Source organism: Chroicocephalus ridibundus, chromosome 10 (assembly GCF_963924245.1).
Source record: "Chroicocephalus ridibundus chromosome 10, bChrRid1.1, whole genome shotgun sequence".
NCBI classification, from domain to species: Eukaryota; Metazoa; Chordata; class Aves; order Charadriiformes; family Laridae; genus Chroicocephalus; species Chroicocephalus ridibundus.
In genome coordinates, this window is record NC_086293.1 from 21,607,675 (window position 1) to 21,626,335 (window position 18,661).

The 18,661-nt window shown below is 45.8% G+C and overlaps 1 protein-coding gene across 6 annotated transcripts; it reads right to left on the reverse strand.

Annotated features, from left to right (window-relative positions):
* Window positions 1-204: 204 nt before the first annotated feature.
* TPRA1 (transmembrane protein adipocyte associated 1) lies at window positions 205-18,355 on the reverse strand. 6 transcript variants are annotated; one of them, XM_063347801.1, is made up of 12 exons: window positions 18,116-18,355; window positions 16,132-17,370; window positions 13,373-13,560; window positions 13,090-13,222; window positions 10,478-10,564; window positions 8,746-8,818; window positions 7,631-7,710; window positions 6,311-6,421; window positions 5,829-5,889; window positions 4,677-4,779; window positions 4,091-4,171; window positions 205-3,015 (listed from the first exon to the last, which is right to left on the reverse strand). In XM_063347801.1, the coding sequence occupies exons 3-12, from the start codon at window positions 13,546-13,548 to the stop codon at window positions 2,781-2,783; spliced, it is 1,140 nt and encodes a 379-aa protein (XP_063203871.1). In that variant the 5' UTR covers window positions 13,549-13,560; window positions 16,132-17,370; window positions 18,116-18,355; the 3' UTR covers window positions 205-2,780. The 6 variants fall into 6 exon arrangements, with proteins under 6 accessions (XP_063203871.1, XP_063203870.1, XP_063203867.1 ...); XM_063347800.1 differs by lacking the exon at window positions 16,132-17,370 and adding an exon at window positions 17,460-17,594 and having other exon boundaries at window positions 13,373-13,557; XM_063347797.1 differs by lacking the exon at window positions 16,132-17,370 and adding an exon at window positions 17,460-17,594.
* Between the last annotated feature and the right edge of the window lie 306 nt (window positions 18,356-18,661).

An 18,661-nucleotide genomic window follows, 5' to 3' on the forward strand; every position in this document is an offset into this window, starting at 1 on the left:
CCACTCTCTACAGTCATCTGTTGCCCTAGTAATAGCCTTCCGAGAAGGAAAGATCCATCTCTGACAAAAAGACATCATGTTATTCCATTACCATCTGCCATGTTTGTTCAGGGCTTTAAAAAAAAAAAAGTCAAACCGAAAAGGTTATTTTTTTCTCCATAATACGGATCATTTGAGAAAGAAAGTATGAACAATTATGCCAAACTTAATTTTATTTCTTTATTTTACAAACAAAAATATACATTTATTCTATATTTTCTCTCTTTGCATCCCCCTCACACACATAACACACTTCTGCTCAAGGACCACTGGGAATGTGGCCCAAAGTATTATATACACATAAAAATACAACAGGAGGAAGGTCAGTCCATGACCTAGCACAGAAGCTCCTCAGCAGCAGAAGACGGGACGCTCCAGAAATACTGGAGTCCTGCCAGCGAAGGACAGGATGCACATGGCGACCACCTGCACAGGTGATCCTTCAGCAAATACTCCTTGGGACGGAAAAGCAGTTGCCCCTTTCTTTCTCAACTGCTTTAAGACCTTCATATCTCTTGGCTCTGTCCAAGACCCACCAACTCCAGGGACGCTTCGCAGGTTTCCCCACACTAACAGCAGCTCAGGATCGGTGTTGCAAGCAGCAATAGGAGCAGCAGCAGGGCAATTCAGGCACCACATCATCCATCCCTATTAGAGTAAGCAAGCAAGCGTGGCTCAGGCCGATTCACAGCAAGTGACGGGAGGAGCATGGAACACTTCTCTAACACGGCAAGGGCTGACATGCCCGGTTGCCCTTACACGGTCATTGCATGGAGGGGAAATGTGAAAGGCTGTTGACCCACGAGACAATTCAGCTCTCGCACATGGACAAACGGAGGCCTTTTTTCCTCAAAAGTAAATTAAAAAAAAAAAGCGAGGGTGGTGTTTATTTTCAAGGTGCCAGTGCTACTTAGAGGCCTGCAGGGCAAAGTCCACAGGCAGAAGAGAGAGGCTGCATTGTTCATTAACAAAAAAAGATAAGAAAAGGGCCTGCATAGTTTTGGCAACCAATATGAACTTCATGTTCTTACCCAAACTTTCCCTGTGGTGGGAACAACTGGTAGCAAATGCTTTCCCCTACCTGCTCATGACCCAATCTAACACCTCCACGCTGCACCCTGCATGACGATTTCCCAGAAACTCTTACCTCAATATTCTTCAGGAAGAGCAGTGAGTTGGGGCAAGGGTTTCACACAGTCCCCAGACATTTCAAATTCCCTCTTTCTACCATCTCTAATGGAAAGTTGCTATTGCTTATAGCAGATCTCCACCTACCTGGAGGACTCAGGTAGAAAAACACCCCCAAAGCTAGAGGAATACACCTCTTCATCCTTGGAGAGCACAGTAAGTCCCAGAAACCAGCCTGATGCAGCTTTCAGCTGAACAGTGCCTGGACTGGAACACGATGTCTTGAAACTGCATGCCAGACAGCTCAGACAACAGTAGTCCCTTTTCCAGCATGGAAGAGGTTAATAAGAAGTTCCAGATAGTTTTTAAATGAACCACGCTCCACGTGTGCATAAGTATTTTCAACATATTGAGCCATAAAACCTATTCAGACCAGCAGAAGTCTGGGGATCTGACTGCAACATAAGAGGACACTGGCAGAGAAACACACCCGTCTCCCAACTTGCCTCCCCACTTAGAACACCAGCCAGCTTGATTCTAGCATGCCTATGGTGTTTGAGAGTTTCCAGTCACTAAACACTGACAGCCTGGACTCATCACGGGCTTCTGCTCTGCCTCAAGCACCTGAACATCTCTGGAGCCTTCATCTGCAGAGTCAGCTTCCTCCTTCACAGCACCCTCCAAGACCTTGCCAGAGCCACGAAGCAGAGTGCAGATGGAAAATGCACCTACCTCACAGGTTCTGTTCTTGAAACTCAGCCCTGATTCAGTGTTGTTACCTAGATTTTCTTGTGAGCTCAGATGCACAGTAGTACAGCCTCCACAGACTGTTTCACAGCTCCTTCAGCTCAGCTGGACAGCAGCACTGTCTGTCCTTCCATCTCCCTATTGTTCAGTCCATTCACATCCATGCTGCTGGCTACTAGCCCCCCAAAACGCTCCCAGGGCACAAAGAACAGTTCATTCCTCTTCATACCTCTCTTCTCCTTCCCACACGCTCTGAACACTCCTTTTAACCCCTAGCAACTGCAATTCATTATTTTCATCAGTATTAGCTGAAACTAGAGATGAGCTCAGCCGACCGGCTTCCCTCTTCAGACACTGCTATCACCACCTATGCTGTTGCATTATGACAAGACCCACGCAGCCATGCTGCTTGAAAAAGCCCAGGAAGACCATCTTTGGTTTCAACCACCAAACCATTCTATATATATGTACAATACAGCAGTCAAGTCAACACCCTCATCCCTAAACGCCATTCCCCTAATTGGCAGGCAAGTGCTTTCAGTCATTGAAAAGGAAGAGGTGCCAGTCAGGCCTGTCTTCTGGGTTATATTCACATCTGGAACACGGAGGATCAGGAAGGTTCAGTATTTATAGGTTTACGAACAAGACTTTTCTACATTGTTCTCAGTTAGCAACACAAAACGTTCTTTCCAACAGGATTAGGGCTGCCAACTTAATTCCACAATAGGTTTTGGAAATCCGAAGGAAGAGAGGAAAGCCATGGCAGATAGCCAAGGACAGATTTCCAATGGACATCCTAACAGCTGTAGTATCAGGGAGTCTGGAAGGAAAGGAATGAGGCATTGTGTGAAGCGGGTAGCCCTGCCTTAGGCATTGATGGCTTTCCAGCGGTCACTGTCTGTGCTGTTGATGCTGCCCACATGATACGGCATAGAGGCCACGTCATCCAGGTAGGCTGTGGTGTCAATTTGAGTGCTTGAGTAGAACCCGGAATCCATTCCTTCCTTCTTGGCAACAGCATAAGGGTGGGGTAGGTGCACATCCACATCCTCAGGTTCATCCACCTGACATTTGTAGGAGAAAAGGATCTTCGGTTCAGACCTGGCGTGATTAAAAATACGTGTTTAAGCAATGTAGTATAATAGACACTTATCCTTAACTGAAACTCAGCAACACTAAGAAATTGTTTATTTAGACCCTAAAAACTCTTCACGCTAACTTTTAGTCCTGAAATATACCTAGTAGAGTAATTGCCATATAGTAATACTAAACGCAGCTTTGGGCTAAGGCACCGAAGAAATAAGAATGACAGAATCCCAACTCCAGTGCGGGAAAGGTGTTATGATCTTTGGGAGTTCTGAATTACTGAGGGCAACAGCATCCAAACACCATTGGACTCCACAGCAGCCTGGTTACTGGCACCAACAGAACAGGAGCCCACCCCAAGTTCCATCTGTGTGCATCAGGAAAACCAAAATACAAACACCTGGGGATCAGCAGTTTCCATCTCTAACTCCAGACACTGTTCCCTTTTGATTTCAGAAGGCAGCGGAGGCACATTTTGATACTTTAGGAATAATTTATGTTCTTAGTTATTTTAAAGCCCGCTGTTTCTTGCCTATGGACAATAAAAGCTAAGGCCTACAGTAAACCACCCGGTTTTTCCGACGAAGATGCATTTCCTCTGAATGGCCACATGGCGGCAAACCCGACCCAGGAATCACACTCCCGAGTGCTTTAAACTTGGTGACTCTTGGGCCCAGTACGCAGAGTACTCAGCCAAAGGGCTACCTAAACCCTAGATTCTCTCTACAAACATATCCCAAAACTCACCCAGGATACCATTTACTCTTCCGGGACTCAATCTCTCACTAACCATTTAGTTACCAACTTCAGCAGTAACACTGTACTAAGCAGGATGCAGACACCGAAGACGTGATGCTCCTAAATGTTTGAGAGGAACGTTACTATCAGCTCTACTTTGAGTATAAAGAAGTCTCGGACAGAAGCAAGCGGCCCAGCATCACACAAGAAAAACTGCAAGGCCAGAAACTGAAAACCGGTTCCCTAACTGGCATTCCAGTCCCTGCCCTTATTCTGCACATGGGGAGAATTTGGGTGCAGAACAATTAAATGACTGTATATACCCTCTAAACTTCTGTTCCTGGCTACTCACCCAAAGAAGCCTTTCAGGAACGCCACATAGATGAGAGGTGCAAAGAAGCTGAAGTAAAGGAACGTGGTAGCATCAACGCAGCTGTCAACGGCAAAAGGGAACACGAAGGAATTTAGCACTCAAGCACAATACAGCTGGATAACACCCACCACATCCCCCCAGAATGATCCCATTTCCCTCCAGAGTGCCCAAGCACAGCACAAGACAAGTCTTGTGCTAAACAAATTCAAACTGATGCAAAGTATTGCCATCAACATGCGTCACTGCTCCTAGACACTCATGAGGGAACCATCCCAAAACCCAAGGTCTGATCGAGAGCACAGTCTTAGTGCTCCCAGTTTTTGACTCACAGAAGCGACACTCATCCCTGCAGAACAAGACCACTGCAGAGCACGCAGCTCCACACACCTCTCCAGTGTGAGTTTCCTGACCACTCAGAGGTCTTTTGGCACAAAACAGATTCAACAACTTTATTCCTTCTTAGGAACACAGCACAAGTTTGTTTTCTTGGGAGAGGCAGCGTTGAGAGACACTCAAATGCAACATGAGGAACTGGGCTGCAGACCTGCTCCCCCAGCATACATACCACAGTCCTTCTATGATATCCACACAGAGGAGGGCACTGCCCAGGCCCTGCACCAGGTTCAGCAGTGCCAGGATTCCAGCATAAACATAAAAACTCTTCCTGGCTGTAGGAAAGACATGGACACAGGTGAAGCTCAACCTCATAAGCACTAGCCCAGTGCAAATCCATTTGATGGAGATGGCAAACCCAACAGAAGCCTCTCACCATCTTGTCTGTTTAAGAACTCCTGAAGAACTAAGGCTGCATTTTTCTGGCAGGACTGATGCAGGTATAGCGGACTAAACCACACCCTCCTGCATGTGTATACACACACAAGATGGGTTTTGAAAGCACATAGTCATGGCAACACATGCACAGACTTTCTTGGCAAGCATCTGGAACAAGTGTCAGTCACATACTTGAACATAAGAAAAACAAACAAAAAACCCACAGCTGAACCAGCATCTGTGCCCTTCTGATGTACAGCACTAACAAAACTGCTCAGGAGACCCAGACAGGAGCAGCAGGGTACGCTGGACACTAGGCAGATGAGGCCCAGGATGACCTGCTTGTGGCATCTGCCACACACATCAGCTCCCTCAGGGTACCCACACATAGGTGCCGACACTACTTAAGAGAGAGAACAGCCCAATGCAAACAGCTCAGTAAAAGCTTCCCTCCCTAAGGAAGAACTGCAGATGCTCTGCAACAAGAAGAAAAACCAGAGAAGCATCTTAATAAAGTGAATGCCCAGATAAAAATTACTAAGCGATTCCCAATTAGCCTTTCTTTCCCAGGGGATGACCACCACGTACACTTTAACATCATACATGAATTTCAAAGGAAGCTATTATTAGAAGCCATTTCTTATGGCTCTCTGAAGATTATGTATTTACATTACATCTGTATCATTAACTGAGCAGTAAATCTTGTTTTCTTAATGTAATCATTTAGCTACTGAAGTAACAATGTAATTGCTCTTACTCTGTCCTCCAAACGATACAACATACTATTTTTCATGGGATAACTTATCAGTCCTTTGCCATGTATCTGTACACAGAGACAGTGGGATGTACCTGCAGCACAACCAGATACAGGAACCTCTTACTCCCACCTATGTTTCATTCTGGCGCTGTCTCCACCTATACTATGGAACACACTATAGTCACTTACAGGGCAAAGAAATCCGGTCTTTCAGAGGAGTTTTTGGAAGAATCACCACCAAGGAATAGACCTGTTGAGACAAAGAACTAACTGTTCCACAGCTGCTTGATAACTGAACTCAAAATTCTTTGCAGGAATGGCATGTGGTGTAACACGCTCCCTGGATGTCTCAGGGCAGAGGTGCCCTGATATTAAACTCTGTGCAGATGTGAAGGCCCCACACCTCACTCCCATCAGCACACAAAGACCGGTCACTGAGAAACAATGGAGTGAAGAACATCTCCATTCAGATGGAATTCAGCTGCCACAGCTTACACCACTCCCACCAAACCTTTATTGCTTCAGCTCTCCTGCTGCACGAGAAGCATCCGTGCTGCACTGTATCAGGCAGGAGGGGGACTAGCGCTTTATCATACACAAATCATCCTCATTGCCCCATTTAGAAAATACAAAGAAGCTATCAGAGTGCATGACACATGCCCAGTACTTACCAGAAAGAAGAAACAGGAGCTGGCAAGCCAAAAGTGTCTCCCTCCATGGCCATAGATGTTGAAGTCTTCTGCTGAGAGGTGAGCATCAGGATACAGGATTTCCAGGGTGCCCTAGGAGAGAAGTGGCACCAACATGATTCTGTTATAGGCAGCATCCTCACTAGAGTGGGTGTCTGGACAAAGGAGACTGTGTTTAAAGAAGTCCAGACAACAGCTGTCCCTGCCACCTAAGACCCAACCATTGCTCTGCTTAGACCAAATTAACCTCACACAGGAGAAAAGGAAGAAACTGAAGACAAGAAGTGAGAGGAAAAAAGTGTCAGGAATGTGCATCTGAAGGAAACCAGCATCGATGACATTCCAGGAGAGAGACTGACGGAAAGGATAGGGGATGGAAGCAGTTGCAGATGCAGCAGTTAGACATCTGTTTGAAATAGACAGAGTTCCATTTACATTTCCATCTTTAAAGTAGACCTTTGATGAAATATACAGAATACAAAAGCCAACGCTTGTGCAAGAGTTGGGAAAGGACACTGTCTCATTCACTTGAATTCCTGAAAAATCGTATGAACAGAAGCTACCACGCAGACAGTGGAGAGAGAAAAGTGTTTGTAAGCACCACTGAACCCAGACATAGTTCAAACACTTGATATTTAATGAGGCTCCTTCAGCATGATCATGTGGCAATGATCAGCCCGCTGCCTCTGCAAGCAAGAGCCTGGTCAAAAAACAAAGATCTATGTGTTATTCTGGTGCTGCGTCAAGTATAGAGGCACAAGGCTGACCACTTATGTACCAAGGAGAATAAACCCGGACACACACTGCATTGTTCAGAGAGACGGAGACACAGCTAATAAACTGAGCTAGCAAGCCAGATGCTAGTTTGAAGGGAAGCAGGAGCTCTCAGCTCTCCAAGACTCAGGAAATGAGGCCCAGTGCACTGCTCTTATCTGACAAGAACACCTCACATCTGTCTATCTAGTTTTAATGGCACTTGAGGCTAGATTCAAAACTTGTGGCTCAGGTGTGGAAAACTTTCTCTCCTGTTCCAAGATTCACTAAACAAGACAATCCATCTAAACCTCATCTCATGTCTTGACCTTGGCGGAGCCGTTCCTGCCATGAAGAGGACGGGGAGATACAGTCTGGTGTATGCTCTGGGCATCCTGATACATTGCCACAAACATACAATCTCCCCCCAAAATCTCATTCAAAGAGCAAAGCTGCCACTTTCCAGATAGGAGTCCCACACCTAACTGCTGCACTCCAAGCGGAGTCCCCTCTTTTGCAAAGACTAATTCTCTGCTCCAATATACTCACCTGGGTGACAGAATATGCCAGAGACAGCACTGTAGTGATTGCCAGAACACGTTTCACACTTGACTTGCTCTCCAGGTGACCTGGAATTAAGGAATACAGAAGTGACTCAGGATGTGATCCCAGCCCTGGTAAAAATCAGTTCTCTTCAAAACCAACAAAGGACCACATTTATATTTCCAGAGGCTTTCAAGGGAAGGTTAGAGCTCACTCAACCGCTAGAAACTGCTTCCCTGTTCAGAGAGTTGAGCCTTTCACAGACAAAATAATACAAAACAACAAGTTTTAACTTGCTTTCCTTCTGCCCACACTAATATACAGAAATCAACTAAGTCCTTCCCCTGGGGTTACAAAAAAAAAAAATAGTCAGGAATTACTCCAGTATCGTGTACACTGATATGCTGTAACATTTCTTCTCAGGAAAACGCTGATGGGGGACTGGGTTAGAGCAGGGAAAAAGGGCTTACACAATTTAGAGAAAGCTGCACTGGAATATGCTGGAGCAGACAATCTCCAGAAGCTCCCTCCAACCTAAGTTATTCTATGAGCCCTCAAAAGATAAAAGAACTAGTGCTCAGATGTCCCACTGGCAGATGCAACAGTGACACCTACCAACTTCCCTCTCTCCTACCGCCGACCCACACGAAGAGCTGCTCCAAACAGCATTTTCACTCGTACAACAACTCTGAAAAAAGTAAAGTTATAGATTGCAGCTACAGTTATAGCAGCTGAATGAAGCCAGGATGGAATAAAACCAACCAAGGGGGGGACAGAAGGACCCTCAAAGGAATCATCTTAAAGAAAATGGGGTTGAAGCAAAGATCAGAGAGTTGATCTTTGCATAAGCCTTCTTCAACTAAGCTGTACACTCCTTCACCACATGCATGCAGGACAAACAAGGCACAAATAAATCCTGAAATTGCACAAGCCATTGATCTGTAAATATAATCAGGCTTTCAGCCATTTCTAACTAAAACTGCACAATTTGTCCTTTGTTTTTACTCTAGAGCTCCTTCACGTTATAGAATCAGCATCTCCACAAACTTACAGATGCAGCCTCTGTGGAATCAAAGGGAATAGAAGACATTCAAAGCACTCAAAAACCTCCTGACACGTACCAAAGGCAAGGCCTAGAATCACCACACTCAGCTCAATCGCCAGAAGGAAGAACCTTGTGATCTCCCACAGGATCTGAGGGATAACAGAAACCAGACAAACATGATTAGACAGAGCCAGGAACCAGTCGGAAGTTAATAGAGCGAAACTCCACTCTCTGCTCCAGAGGATGACAGCCTCTGAACAGAGCAGGTAATTTCCACAAACCTTCCTCATGTTTTGTAGGGATGTTAATTATATGCTTGTTCCAAGCCCTGTCCATGCCTGTGAAACAGAACAGTTGTGTGGGAGCAAGCAAACAGCATGCCTATGGAGAGAGGAAGTGGCCATGGTATGCCACACTTGAGGATCCGTCACTTGTCTTGGATGTGCTCTTTCTGCTGTACTCCCAAGGAGCACTAACCCAAGACGACCTTAAAAATCTAATATTAAACAGGGCCAGTTCTTAAAGCAGTAGATTCTGCAGTACAGTTATGACTGAATAAATTCAGTATTCTGCACTCCTCCAAAGCTACTGGTCCTGAAATCTAAAGTGCATTAAACTCTAAAGCCCTCCCCCTTCCAGTTTATCATTTTCATTACCAGGCTTTATTTGGTGAAACAAGACCAAAAAACCAGCAGGCGAGGCAACTTCTCAGGTAGTCATGAAATAACTCAGTGTCAAACCTAGAAAAAGAACCCAGGTTCTGGCTTATTAACCCCTTTCCTCTGAACACTGAATGGCACTCCCCTCTTGAAGATACACAATATTTTAAGAGGCATTTGGTGAGGCACTTCTAACCTCAGAAAATACAGTGTATATATGTGCGTGTGTATATATATATATATATATATGAGAGAGAGAAAACAAAAGAAATATAATAGACATGATAGAACGCGTGTTTTTTACAGGAAAAATTGACCGAGTACGTGTCTTAGTGCATGACTTCCCACGAAGGTGCACTTACAACACCAACAGAGCTGAAGAAAAGCACCTTCTCACCTCTTCTCCATTATTCAAGTCCTGGACCTACATCTATTCAACAGAGGCGAATTAAAATGCTACAAACATCCAGCCACTCACAACAAGCTGCACATTGCAATGCTTTGACACGTAACATTAAAGGGAAAGCAAAAGAACCGCACTGATCCCAGAGAATAAAGCCAGAAGACTTGTACTTTATGGGTGGCTCTCCTTCCTCTAACAGCTCAAGAACTACAGAGTTTTTTGGTTTAGCTAATATTCTGCTACAAGTCAAATAACTGCAAAGGAACAGCACGTACAAAGCTATTTCCTGTTTGCTAAGGGTTCACCCTGTGCTCAGAGTGGCTGCAACGACGTTCAGGTATCAGTCTCAAAAGGGCATTCGGTTTTATTTGCTTTCAATACGAAAGAATTAAGTATTTTTCAAAGAGCCACTCAAATATTGCAAGAGTAACAAAGGCCAGGTCTTGCCTATCCACAAAAGGTCTCTGAATGTTTAGCTCTTGCAAAGCAGAGTCATTCCATCTCTGCAACAGGAAAGTTTTGCTACCGCCATCTGTGCGACTATTTTTGGAAGTCCATTGTTTTACAGCCCTGGATGTTGTGATCATTTAGATACAGCTATCAGAACAGGATTCCATAGTAGCTATAGCTATGACTACTGGAAGAAAACACATTCTTCTTCTATGTGCATAAAAGGGAAGCCTTAGCAGATTGCTGTGACCAGAACTGCACAAAGCAGAGATTCTCAAAATCAGTACTGTACCTACCTTATCAGCGACCATGGCAGCATCAGAGGCACTCACAGTCATGGAGACAACAGCACGGGCAATACCAACTAAAGCCACCACAAATACCTACACAAGAAGATAACCAAAAGTGAACTCATGTCAAAAGGCACATATGCAGCAGTGACCAGGAACCCTTTTGGAATACCATTTCCAGGTCAGCTTTCAAGCCTGACAACATGTACTAAGGATTTCCTGTAGCAGATTGGAGTTAATTTCCCAAAGAAGATTCCTCAGGCCTGTTAGATGAAAGAGTACTGGCTTAGAATTTAGCAAGGAAAAAATTTCCTCAATGGTCAGATTAAACAGCTCCAAAGAGGTCTCATCCACTCCTTACAACAGTACCTTTATAGGCAGTCTTCCCACCCTTCAGTCCACTGGGGCAGGGGAGGAGAAAAACCAGACAAAAACCATATCCCTCCAAATTTCAAGATCAAGTGCTTGGTATGACTGAATAAATGTATCGCATCAGATAACAGAAGCCACTCAATACCAACTACACTTCAGATCTGTGACAAAACTAAAATCTGCAGTTCTCTCACTCAACACTGACAATGATCAGGAACACGGAGGAAAAAACTTAGCTGCAGCCAACAGCTTTAAAGTATCTTACCTTGCTGCACAGCACAACACAAGGATACACAAGTCATCTCATGCACCATTTAAGCATGACAGCATGGAGCTCAGCAAGGCTAATTTACCAATCCTGTGCTGTCACAGCCATACTACGCAATTAAGAGCTCAGCTGGATCTATCTACCCTCCACTGTGCACTTACCCTCTAAGAAAGCAGATTTTTCCAGATAAAATTCTCCAAGTCACAGGCTAATTCTAATGATGCAGGTATGAGACACCCAAATCTACTGGAGAACAGAGTCCAAGCTGATTCCAAGGTGTCTGGAGAATAGAAATGACCAATAAGCCACCTACAGCTGAATATTTCCTCCTTAGAGGAAGAAGGGATGCAAATGCCATGAGAGAATAATACAACAGTCCTCCTGGGGTGGAAAACTCTGGGACAAAACACTGACAAGAAGAAGGGTCCCTGAATATACAGTGTTCTGAAGCAGCAACAACTTATTGGAGAGGAACACACACCCTTTTTGCTTCCTCTCTAAGTAGGTAGAGACTCTTTCAAATCTATTAACTTCGTTTTAATCACTGACTCCACAAGAAAGCATTCCTTCAAAACATGACAAACAGCTGTTTGAAAGGAAATCCTCACAGAACACACTTACATCCTCATTTCCCAATATCATAGTCCAGAAGATCAAACTGAACTAAAGTGTTTTCCTCTAAGGCTGTTTCACCACTCTTCCTGTTTCTCACTCTGTTTTGAAGAAGTCGACAGCATACGGTCAGTTCACTTTTTTCTTCCCTTTGGTTTCTTGGGAGTTTTGCTTTTCAAAGCCTTTGGCATGAACTTTCTATTGAGCCACGTCCATTAATGTAAGCATAAAGGAAGATTTAAATCCAGACTGGAAATGCCTGGTAATATTTTTAGAAGTTTGGAGCATTTTTGTGCATGCCTGGTTACCCACAGCTGTGCACAAGCCCAGTGCCCACACTCCAGGCCTGAAAGAGCTAACAAGACTTTCCACCAAAGATTCAGTTGTTGCAACTAGCTCAAATTTGGTTTTGATGCGTCTTGGGTTTTGCTGTGACATCACCTGTAGACAACCCAAAGAAGGATGCCTCCCATCTAACTCAATTCAAACACACGTTTACTTCTACAACCTGTACTAATCTCACTGAGGAAGAGCAAACATATGCTACATACTAAGGCAAGCCAAGATCTCAAAAAGCACCTATGATAAAGCTTCTGAATGACATTTTTAAACAAATCCAGGTAGGTCCTTAGCATGCACTTACCATGCCCTGTGAGCGGTATCACAGTTAATAAGTATAAAGTTTGGAGATTACTACAGAGACTACTTTAACATGATCAAAAGTTGCCCAGGCCTTTTTACACTGAGGAGAGGAGAACAGACAAGGTCTTACACATTAAGAGTTGTAACTGTACTGCCTATCTATTCTGTTTCCACCTGAAGAATTTACAAGAACATCCTCAAGTCAGCAGTCGCTTTGATATGATGGGGAAGAAACTAGCAGGGTTGGGTGTCCACATTCCCAGACTAAGCAGAACCTTGTCACATCACCAGTTTCTACAGCAAATGACCAAGCTTTCTAACAGCTTCATGGATTCTCCAGTGTTTCACTCTCACTAGCCCAGCAAGAAGCTGGTTTTATGTCACATGTGACTGCAAGGAACAAGAGAGTGTAAGATGCTAAATTCTGTGACAGAAAAGCAACAAAAGTTGGGGGAAGAAAAAAAAAAAAATCACCACAGGAGAACAAAATCCACCAAATCCAGCAGATACGGTCCCAGAATCTGTGAAAAGCAGAATTCAGACAGTGAAAAATTTTTCAAAAAAATAAGTCTGTGTCTACTTCTTGTAGTATACCTTCAACTAAAAACAGACTTTATCCCTGTGAGATGTGGTCTACACTCTCTCTCTACTCGTTCAGTGATATTGTTCATGAGTGGTAATAAAAAACTCACTCATCAGTTCAAAAGAACAGAGCGGTACTCACTAGTATGTAGAATGTGGTGAAGATTGGGCTGGAAGTGACCCGGATTTTGGCCCTGGCAGAGGGCAGCTTCCAGAGAAGAAACATAAAGAAAAGCACATTGGGAACCAGGAGCAGAAGATCCCAGTAGCGGACTCTGCAAGAAGTAAATAAAACAGGTTTTTTTCCTGTTCTTCAGCATCCAGAAGGCAAGGCACCAGCCCTGGTCCCTTCTCAACCAAATTGAGAAAGAAAGCTCTTTCCCCTGGCCGAGGGCCAGACCACGGTCCCATTTCCTCCATCTCACCTGGACTTGCCAATGTCCTCATAAAGCAACAACAGGCACTTGTGCGGCACAGTGATGTTGGTGTCATTGATTGCCTGCGTTGTTGTCGGGGACAAAGTCGTCACATTATCCAGTGCTGTCACCAGGGCAGTCGAATGCGTGATGTTGTCAGACACGGATAATCTCATCACAGACATCCTGCCTTCCTTCTGGTCCAGGTCAAACGCAGTGCAAGACAACCACAGCAGAGACAAAAAGCAACATTAAATCAGTTGTGAGTCAGGGCTAAAAAAACACATCCCTGCCATTAGGCTCCTGCATAACTGCTTCCTGCTCGTTACAGCAAATTATCATTATCAGAAAGACTCTATTACACAATGAAATGCCACCTGCCCTTACTCTGCACACAGCCATTAGGGTGGACAGTACAAACCCACTACCTTATATCAGAGTAACAAGCACCTTCAAAATACTGTAATCCTATGCTGGATTAAATTTTGTGAATTTTTGAGCTTTAGCAGATTCATAGAAGAAATCAAGACTCAGCAGCAATACGTGGCATCATTGGATGGAGACAGAAATTCTGCTGTACCAGAACATTAATTATCATTCTAACTCCCAAGATCAAGAAGCTATAGTCAATGATTTGATTTAAACTATTGCAAACTAAAAATGAAATCCCCTACCTAAAACACGCTGCTGTTACCAACCCTACAGTCTGAGAGCAGGGAGAGCCTCACATATACTTTTACCTAAAGGGACTGTACAGACTCTTTATCTTCTAAAACCGACACTGGCAAAAGCCAAAATTCAGCATTTTTCTTCCAGCCTCTGCAAGACATCAGAACTGTTCTGATTTTAAGAAGAACAGTAAGGCTGTGAAAAGACAGTGCCTTTCTAAAACCCTGTTAGCATAAAGTTCTCCCAACTTCTTTACATCCACCGGTCTCAACTGCATTGCACTCACGTCTCAGACACAGATCGGCATCACCACTGGTACCTTACAAACCCAGAACCAGACGCAGCCCTACCTAACAGGTTTCCTAAGGTCAAACTCTGGGGCAGCAGAGAGTTATGGTCAGAATCAGAAAGGTCATGGCACTCGGTTCTTTTGCCTGACCTACCTTATACCTCTCCTGTCCCTTGGAAAGATGACAACACAGAACTTTCCGCTCCCCTGACGAAACTTTTTTGAGCTGCCTTTCCTGAGAGATCATTCACATCTTTTCTGCCTGTCCATCACATCACACCTGTCCATCCCCCAGGCCCTACGCTGCTGCGGCATTAACTGTCCCTCCAGAAATTAAAGGGAAACTCTGCTCTGCTGTCCATAAAACTCCACACACTTCGAACCTGTGCCACTGGCTTCGGCAGAAACAACAGCAGCAGTTTATCCCTCTGTTTGTTCTATGATCACCTTGGAAGCTTAAGTGGACTATGGCACACAGTACTTCAGAGCTGCATTTAGTATATACTAGGAGTTTTGACCTGATTTACCTTACTAAGCCTACTCCTAATTTAATATATCATTTCGTGCAAATCCTCTCCTCTTCCCACCCTACAACAGCAACCCTCACCTTAAGGCACTTGACTAGCTACGAGCTGAATGCAAACACAAGGTCCTACCATCTCTCCTGGCACTGCCCGAAGAAGCGGTCACAGACAACACACAGATTAAAAAAAATAATAAATCTCTATCAACCAGCATCTTAAAGATGCATATTGCCAGAAACAGCACAAGTCTGTGTGCTAAGGTCAGTCCGGGATGCATCTCAAAAAAAAAAATCTCCCTGTTTGACTTCAGCCCTGACTGGCATGGCAAAAACTGACAGCCTGCACGACAGGACTCAGAAGGTATTTTTCCTGTGAGGTTCTGGGTGACTCACAAGTTGGAAAGAATCAGCACAGCCTTGTGTCATCTGTTGAGCTCTTAAGAGTTCAGTAGCACCTTCTCAACAAACTGCTTGAGACTGTCAGCCAGAGACTCTTCTTTCTCTTCAGAGGCTGAAATTCCTCCCAGGTCTTCTGAGGGGCAAGGTGATCATGCCACCCTCAGCTAACAAACCCTCCCTTTGATTCATCCATGCTGACAGATACTTGCTGAGCTGGGATTTTTCTTTTGCGACTGCCGTATGCTGCGCGACACAAGAAACGTCACATTAAATAAACACATGCAGACCTGGAAAGATCAACTTTGTGCTGAGACGGCAGGCAAAATCTGTGCCAAAAAATCGTAGTTCTAGTAGAGACTCCAGCGAACAGCTTCCATATTCCAGACTTCTCTCTCTTCCCTACAGCTTCTCACTTCTCTGAGCTGACACCATTGAGAATGATTTTCTGTTAATCATTTTGCTCCATTCTCTTCCTCTGAAACACCACTGTATTTCAGCAGCAGCGAGGACAAGTGTGTTCACATTTGCCAACATAGAAAAAAATTCTACCTCATTTTTAAAAAAGCTGGGAAAGCTAGAGAAAAACCTCACAGAAGATGGGCAGAAGAGTGTCACCAACTCCAAACCATCACAACCTCCTAATACCTCTTCTGGGACAAGGAATTTGATCTGCCTCTCACACTGAAAAGAGCTCAAACATAAAGCTGCAAGAGAACTACATGGGAAAAACAGCTTCCTTATAAAAAGAACAAACACGCTCCATTCTTTTTCCCTAGATGCCACCACTATCACACACCAGCAGCAAGCCGCTGATAAGAAGAGGAGTTGGCCCCATGTAACAGAGCTCCAGTCACGAGGTTTCAAAGGGCAAAGCAGAATCAAGCTTACCTCTCAGGCAGACTGCTCGCTACAGCCTTGTATTAGTATCCTATTCTTCCTCCCAAGATGAAGTATACACAAAGGCAGAGCAACAGAACATCCAACATGATAAGAAACGGCGGCCAAAGCCATCAGCCAGACAGCACGATCCCCATGCTTTTCTAATAGCTAAGGCCTACAGCAAGCATGTGGAGAACTGTCCCATTCCTGTCAAAATCACCAGCAAAAATTCCACGATGACAGGATCAGGAACTCATGGTAAGGATCCGGCTAGACTTCATCATCCCCAGCAACACTGCTCCTTACAGCACACTGTCCCAACCCCTGCCCTGTCTAGTCCAAAATAAATCCAGTCAGCTGAGCATATCCAAGAGATCATGCACCACACCCTGCCTCCACGGGGATGTTCACTTCAGCCAACCCAACCTACGCAATAGGGGTAAAATCACCCCGTAGCCACATAAAAGAAAACCAGTGCCACAGTCCTTGTCTCCCTTTTTCTTCTAGCAGGCAGCTCTATTCACCATACACCTGAAAACAAAATAAAACGGTTTTCTACACTACAGCTGAAGTCAGCCCGACTTGGCTGAGAACTATCCCCCTGTCCAGGCGCTGGACTCCCAAGTTGCATTCAGATCAAGAACATCTGCCCAACTGGTAGGATGCTGGGACTGTGTTGGGGAAGGTTCAGCTGCACCTTCAGCGACACCGATTGCCTCTCACCGAGGGGAGGCTGTTTCTCAATTCATGGTACCGTAACCATATCAAAGCTCAGTGAAATTCAGGGCTCAAATCACTGGCAGTGCTCGTGAAGTCCACGCACATAAAGATGAATTACACGCCACTAGAATAAAATAAATAGTAATAAAAAATGAAAGTTTTTTTCCTTTCTTTCTGAAAACTGTATCAGAAAGTCTTGCAAGTACAGATCATACTAGGGTTAAGATTTCTCCTTAAAACACTGTTTTTTTGCAAGAGAAAACTGCACTGACCAGATTCCTGCTTAAATGTATTGTTACTTCAATAACTTAAATGCTTAAAAAAAAAAAGAGCTTTTTGTTTCCTCTTCCTTTTTAAGATGGTTCTTCCAATATCACTCTTGGTCACAACAATTATATTTTGCAATTTAGAACAAACTCACACAACAAGGACTTTCCACCAGTGACCAAGAAACGTTTTCTCTCTTTTCTCCAAGTTTCATTCTCACATCTCATTCTGAACTAAGCTGAACAGAAAGGAACTGCAACACTAAAAAACAAAACAACCAAAGAAAAAAAAAAAAACAAAAGGAGAAATATCAACAATAGCCCAAAAGCACCAGACATGTTCAGGGATACCTTTCAGAAATAAGTATCTTAAGTTTTTCGTTGTTTGGTTTGGGTTGTTTTTTTTCTTCTAGAAGGCGGGTGCACCGGCAACAAGCAAGAAGGCGGCACGTTAAGTGAAGTAACAGCACACGGTCACTTCGTTCTCTGCTGGGAAGGAAACGCGGACTATTTTAAAGGCTGCTGAAGGAACCAGGGACACGGAGAAAACCTTAAATGACTTTCCATCCCTTAGGCTGGGCAGAGGCGCCTCCAGAGGCTCCCAGGCTTCAAAAGGAGGCACAAAGCTGCCTTCCAGGGACGCGCTGAAGCGTTTGCGAAGGGCCGGGCAGAAACCCGGAAAGCAGCGAGGTCCGCCCCGGCCACCGGTGGCCCCCGGGCCGGTCCCGGCTGTGCCGAACGCCCCCAGCGCCCCGGGCGAGACACGAAGCTGTTTTTCCTGCCTGTACGCCAGACCCGGGCAACTGGGGAACCTCCGGAGGCTGCCAGGTCCGTCCCGGCTCCCCGCTCACGCGGGGTCGACCGCCCCTCCGCTCACCTCAGCGGGCCGCGGCCGGGTCGTGCCGCCGGGGCAGGCCCCACCGCCCCGGGGTGAAGTGCCCCGCCGCCCCTCCCTATAAACCCCTCTCCCCATAAGCCCCCGCTGCCGGTGCCGGCTCCGCTCCTACCCGCCGCGGGCCCGGCCCGCCCGGCCCTGCCTCCCCGGCGCTCAGTCGCGGGGGCCCAGCCCCGCCATCCCAGGCCCCGGCCCCGCCGCTCCCCTCAGCCAGGGAGCGTGGCCAAACAGCGGCTCAAGCAGAGCGCCGCGCCGCCAGAGCTAGCGCAGACGGGCCGGCTCCTTTTCGGCAGGGCCCAGAAGCGCTATTGAGAGAGAGCCCCCGAGAGAGGTGCCACTCCGGCCAATCAGAGACCAAGCTGAGAGAGGTGCTGTCAAAGAGGCTGACAGAAATAGCGGCGCGAGCCAATGGGAAGGGGCGGGAGGCGGGACTCCAGGGCCGGACCCGCCGCGCGTTAAAGGTGCTGCGTCCCCGGCCGCACCTTTGCGGGACGGGGAGCGGAGGACGGACGCGGCCTAGGCTGTAGCCGTCACTCTCGGGACGCCGCGTCCCCTGCCCGGCCCTGCGACGGGTGGGAGGAACAAAACCGCCCCATGAGCCCCAGTGCAGAGCCCCACTGCCCGGAGGCCGGGTCTGCCCTGGATGCTCTCTTCTTCC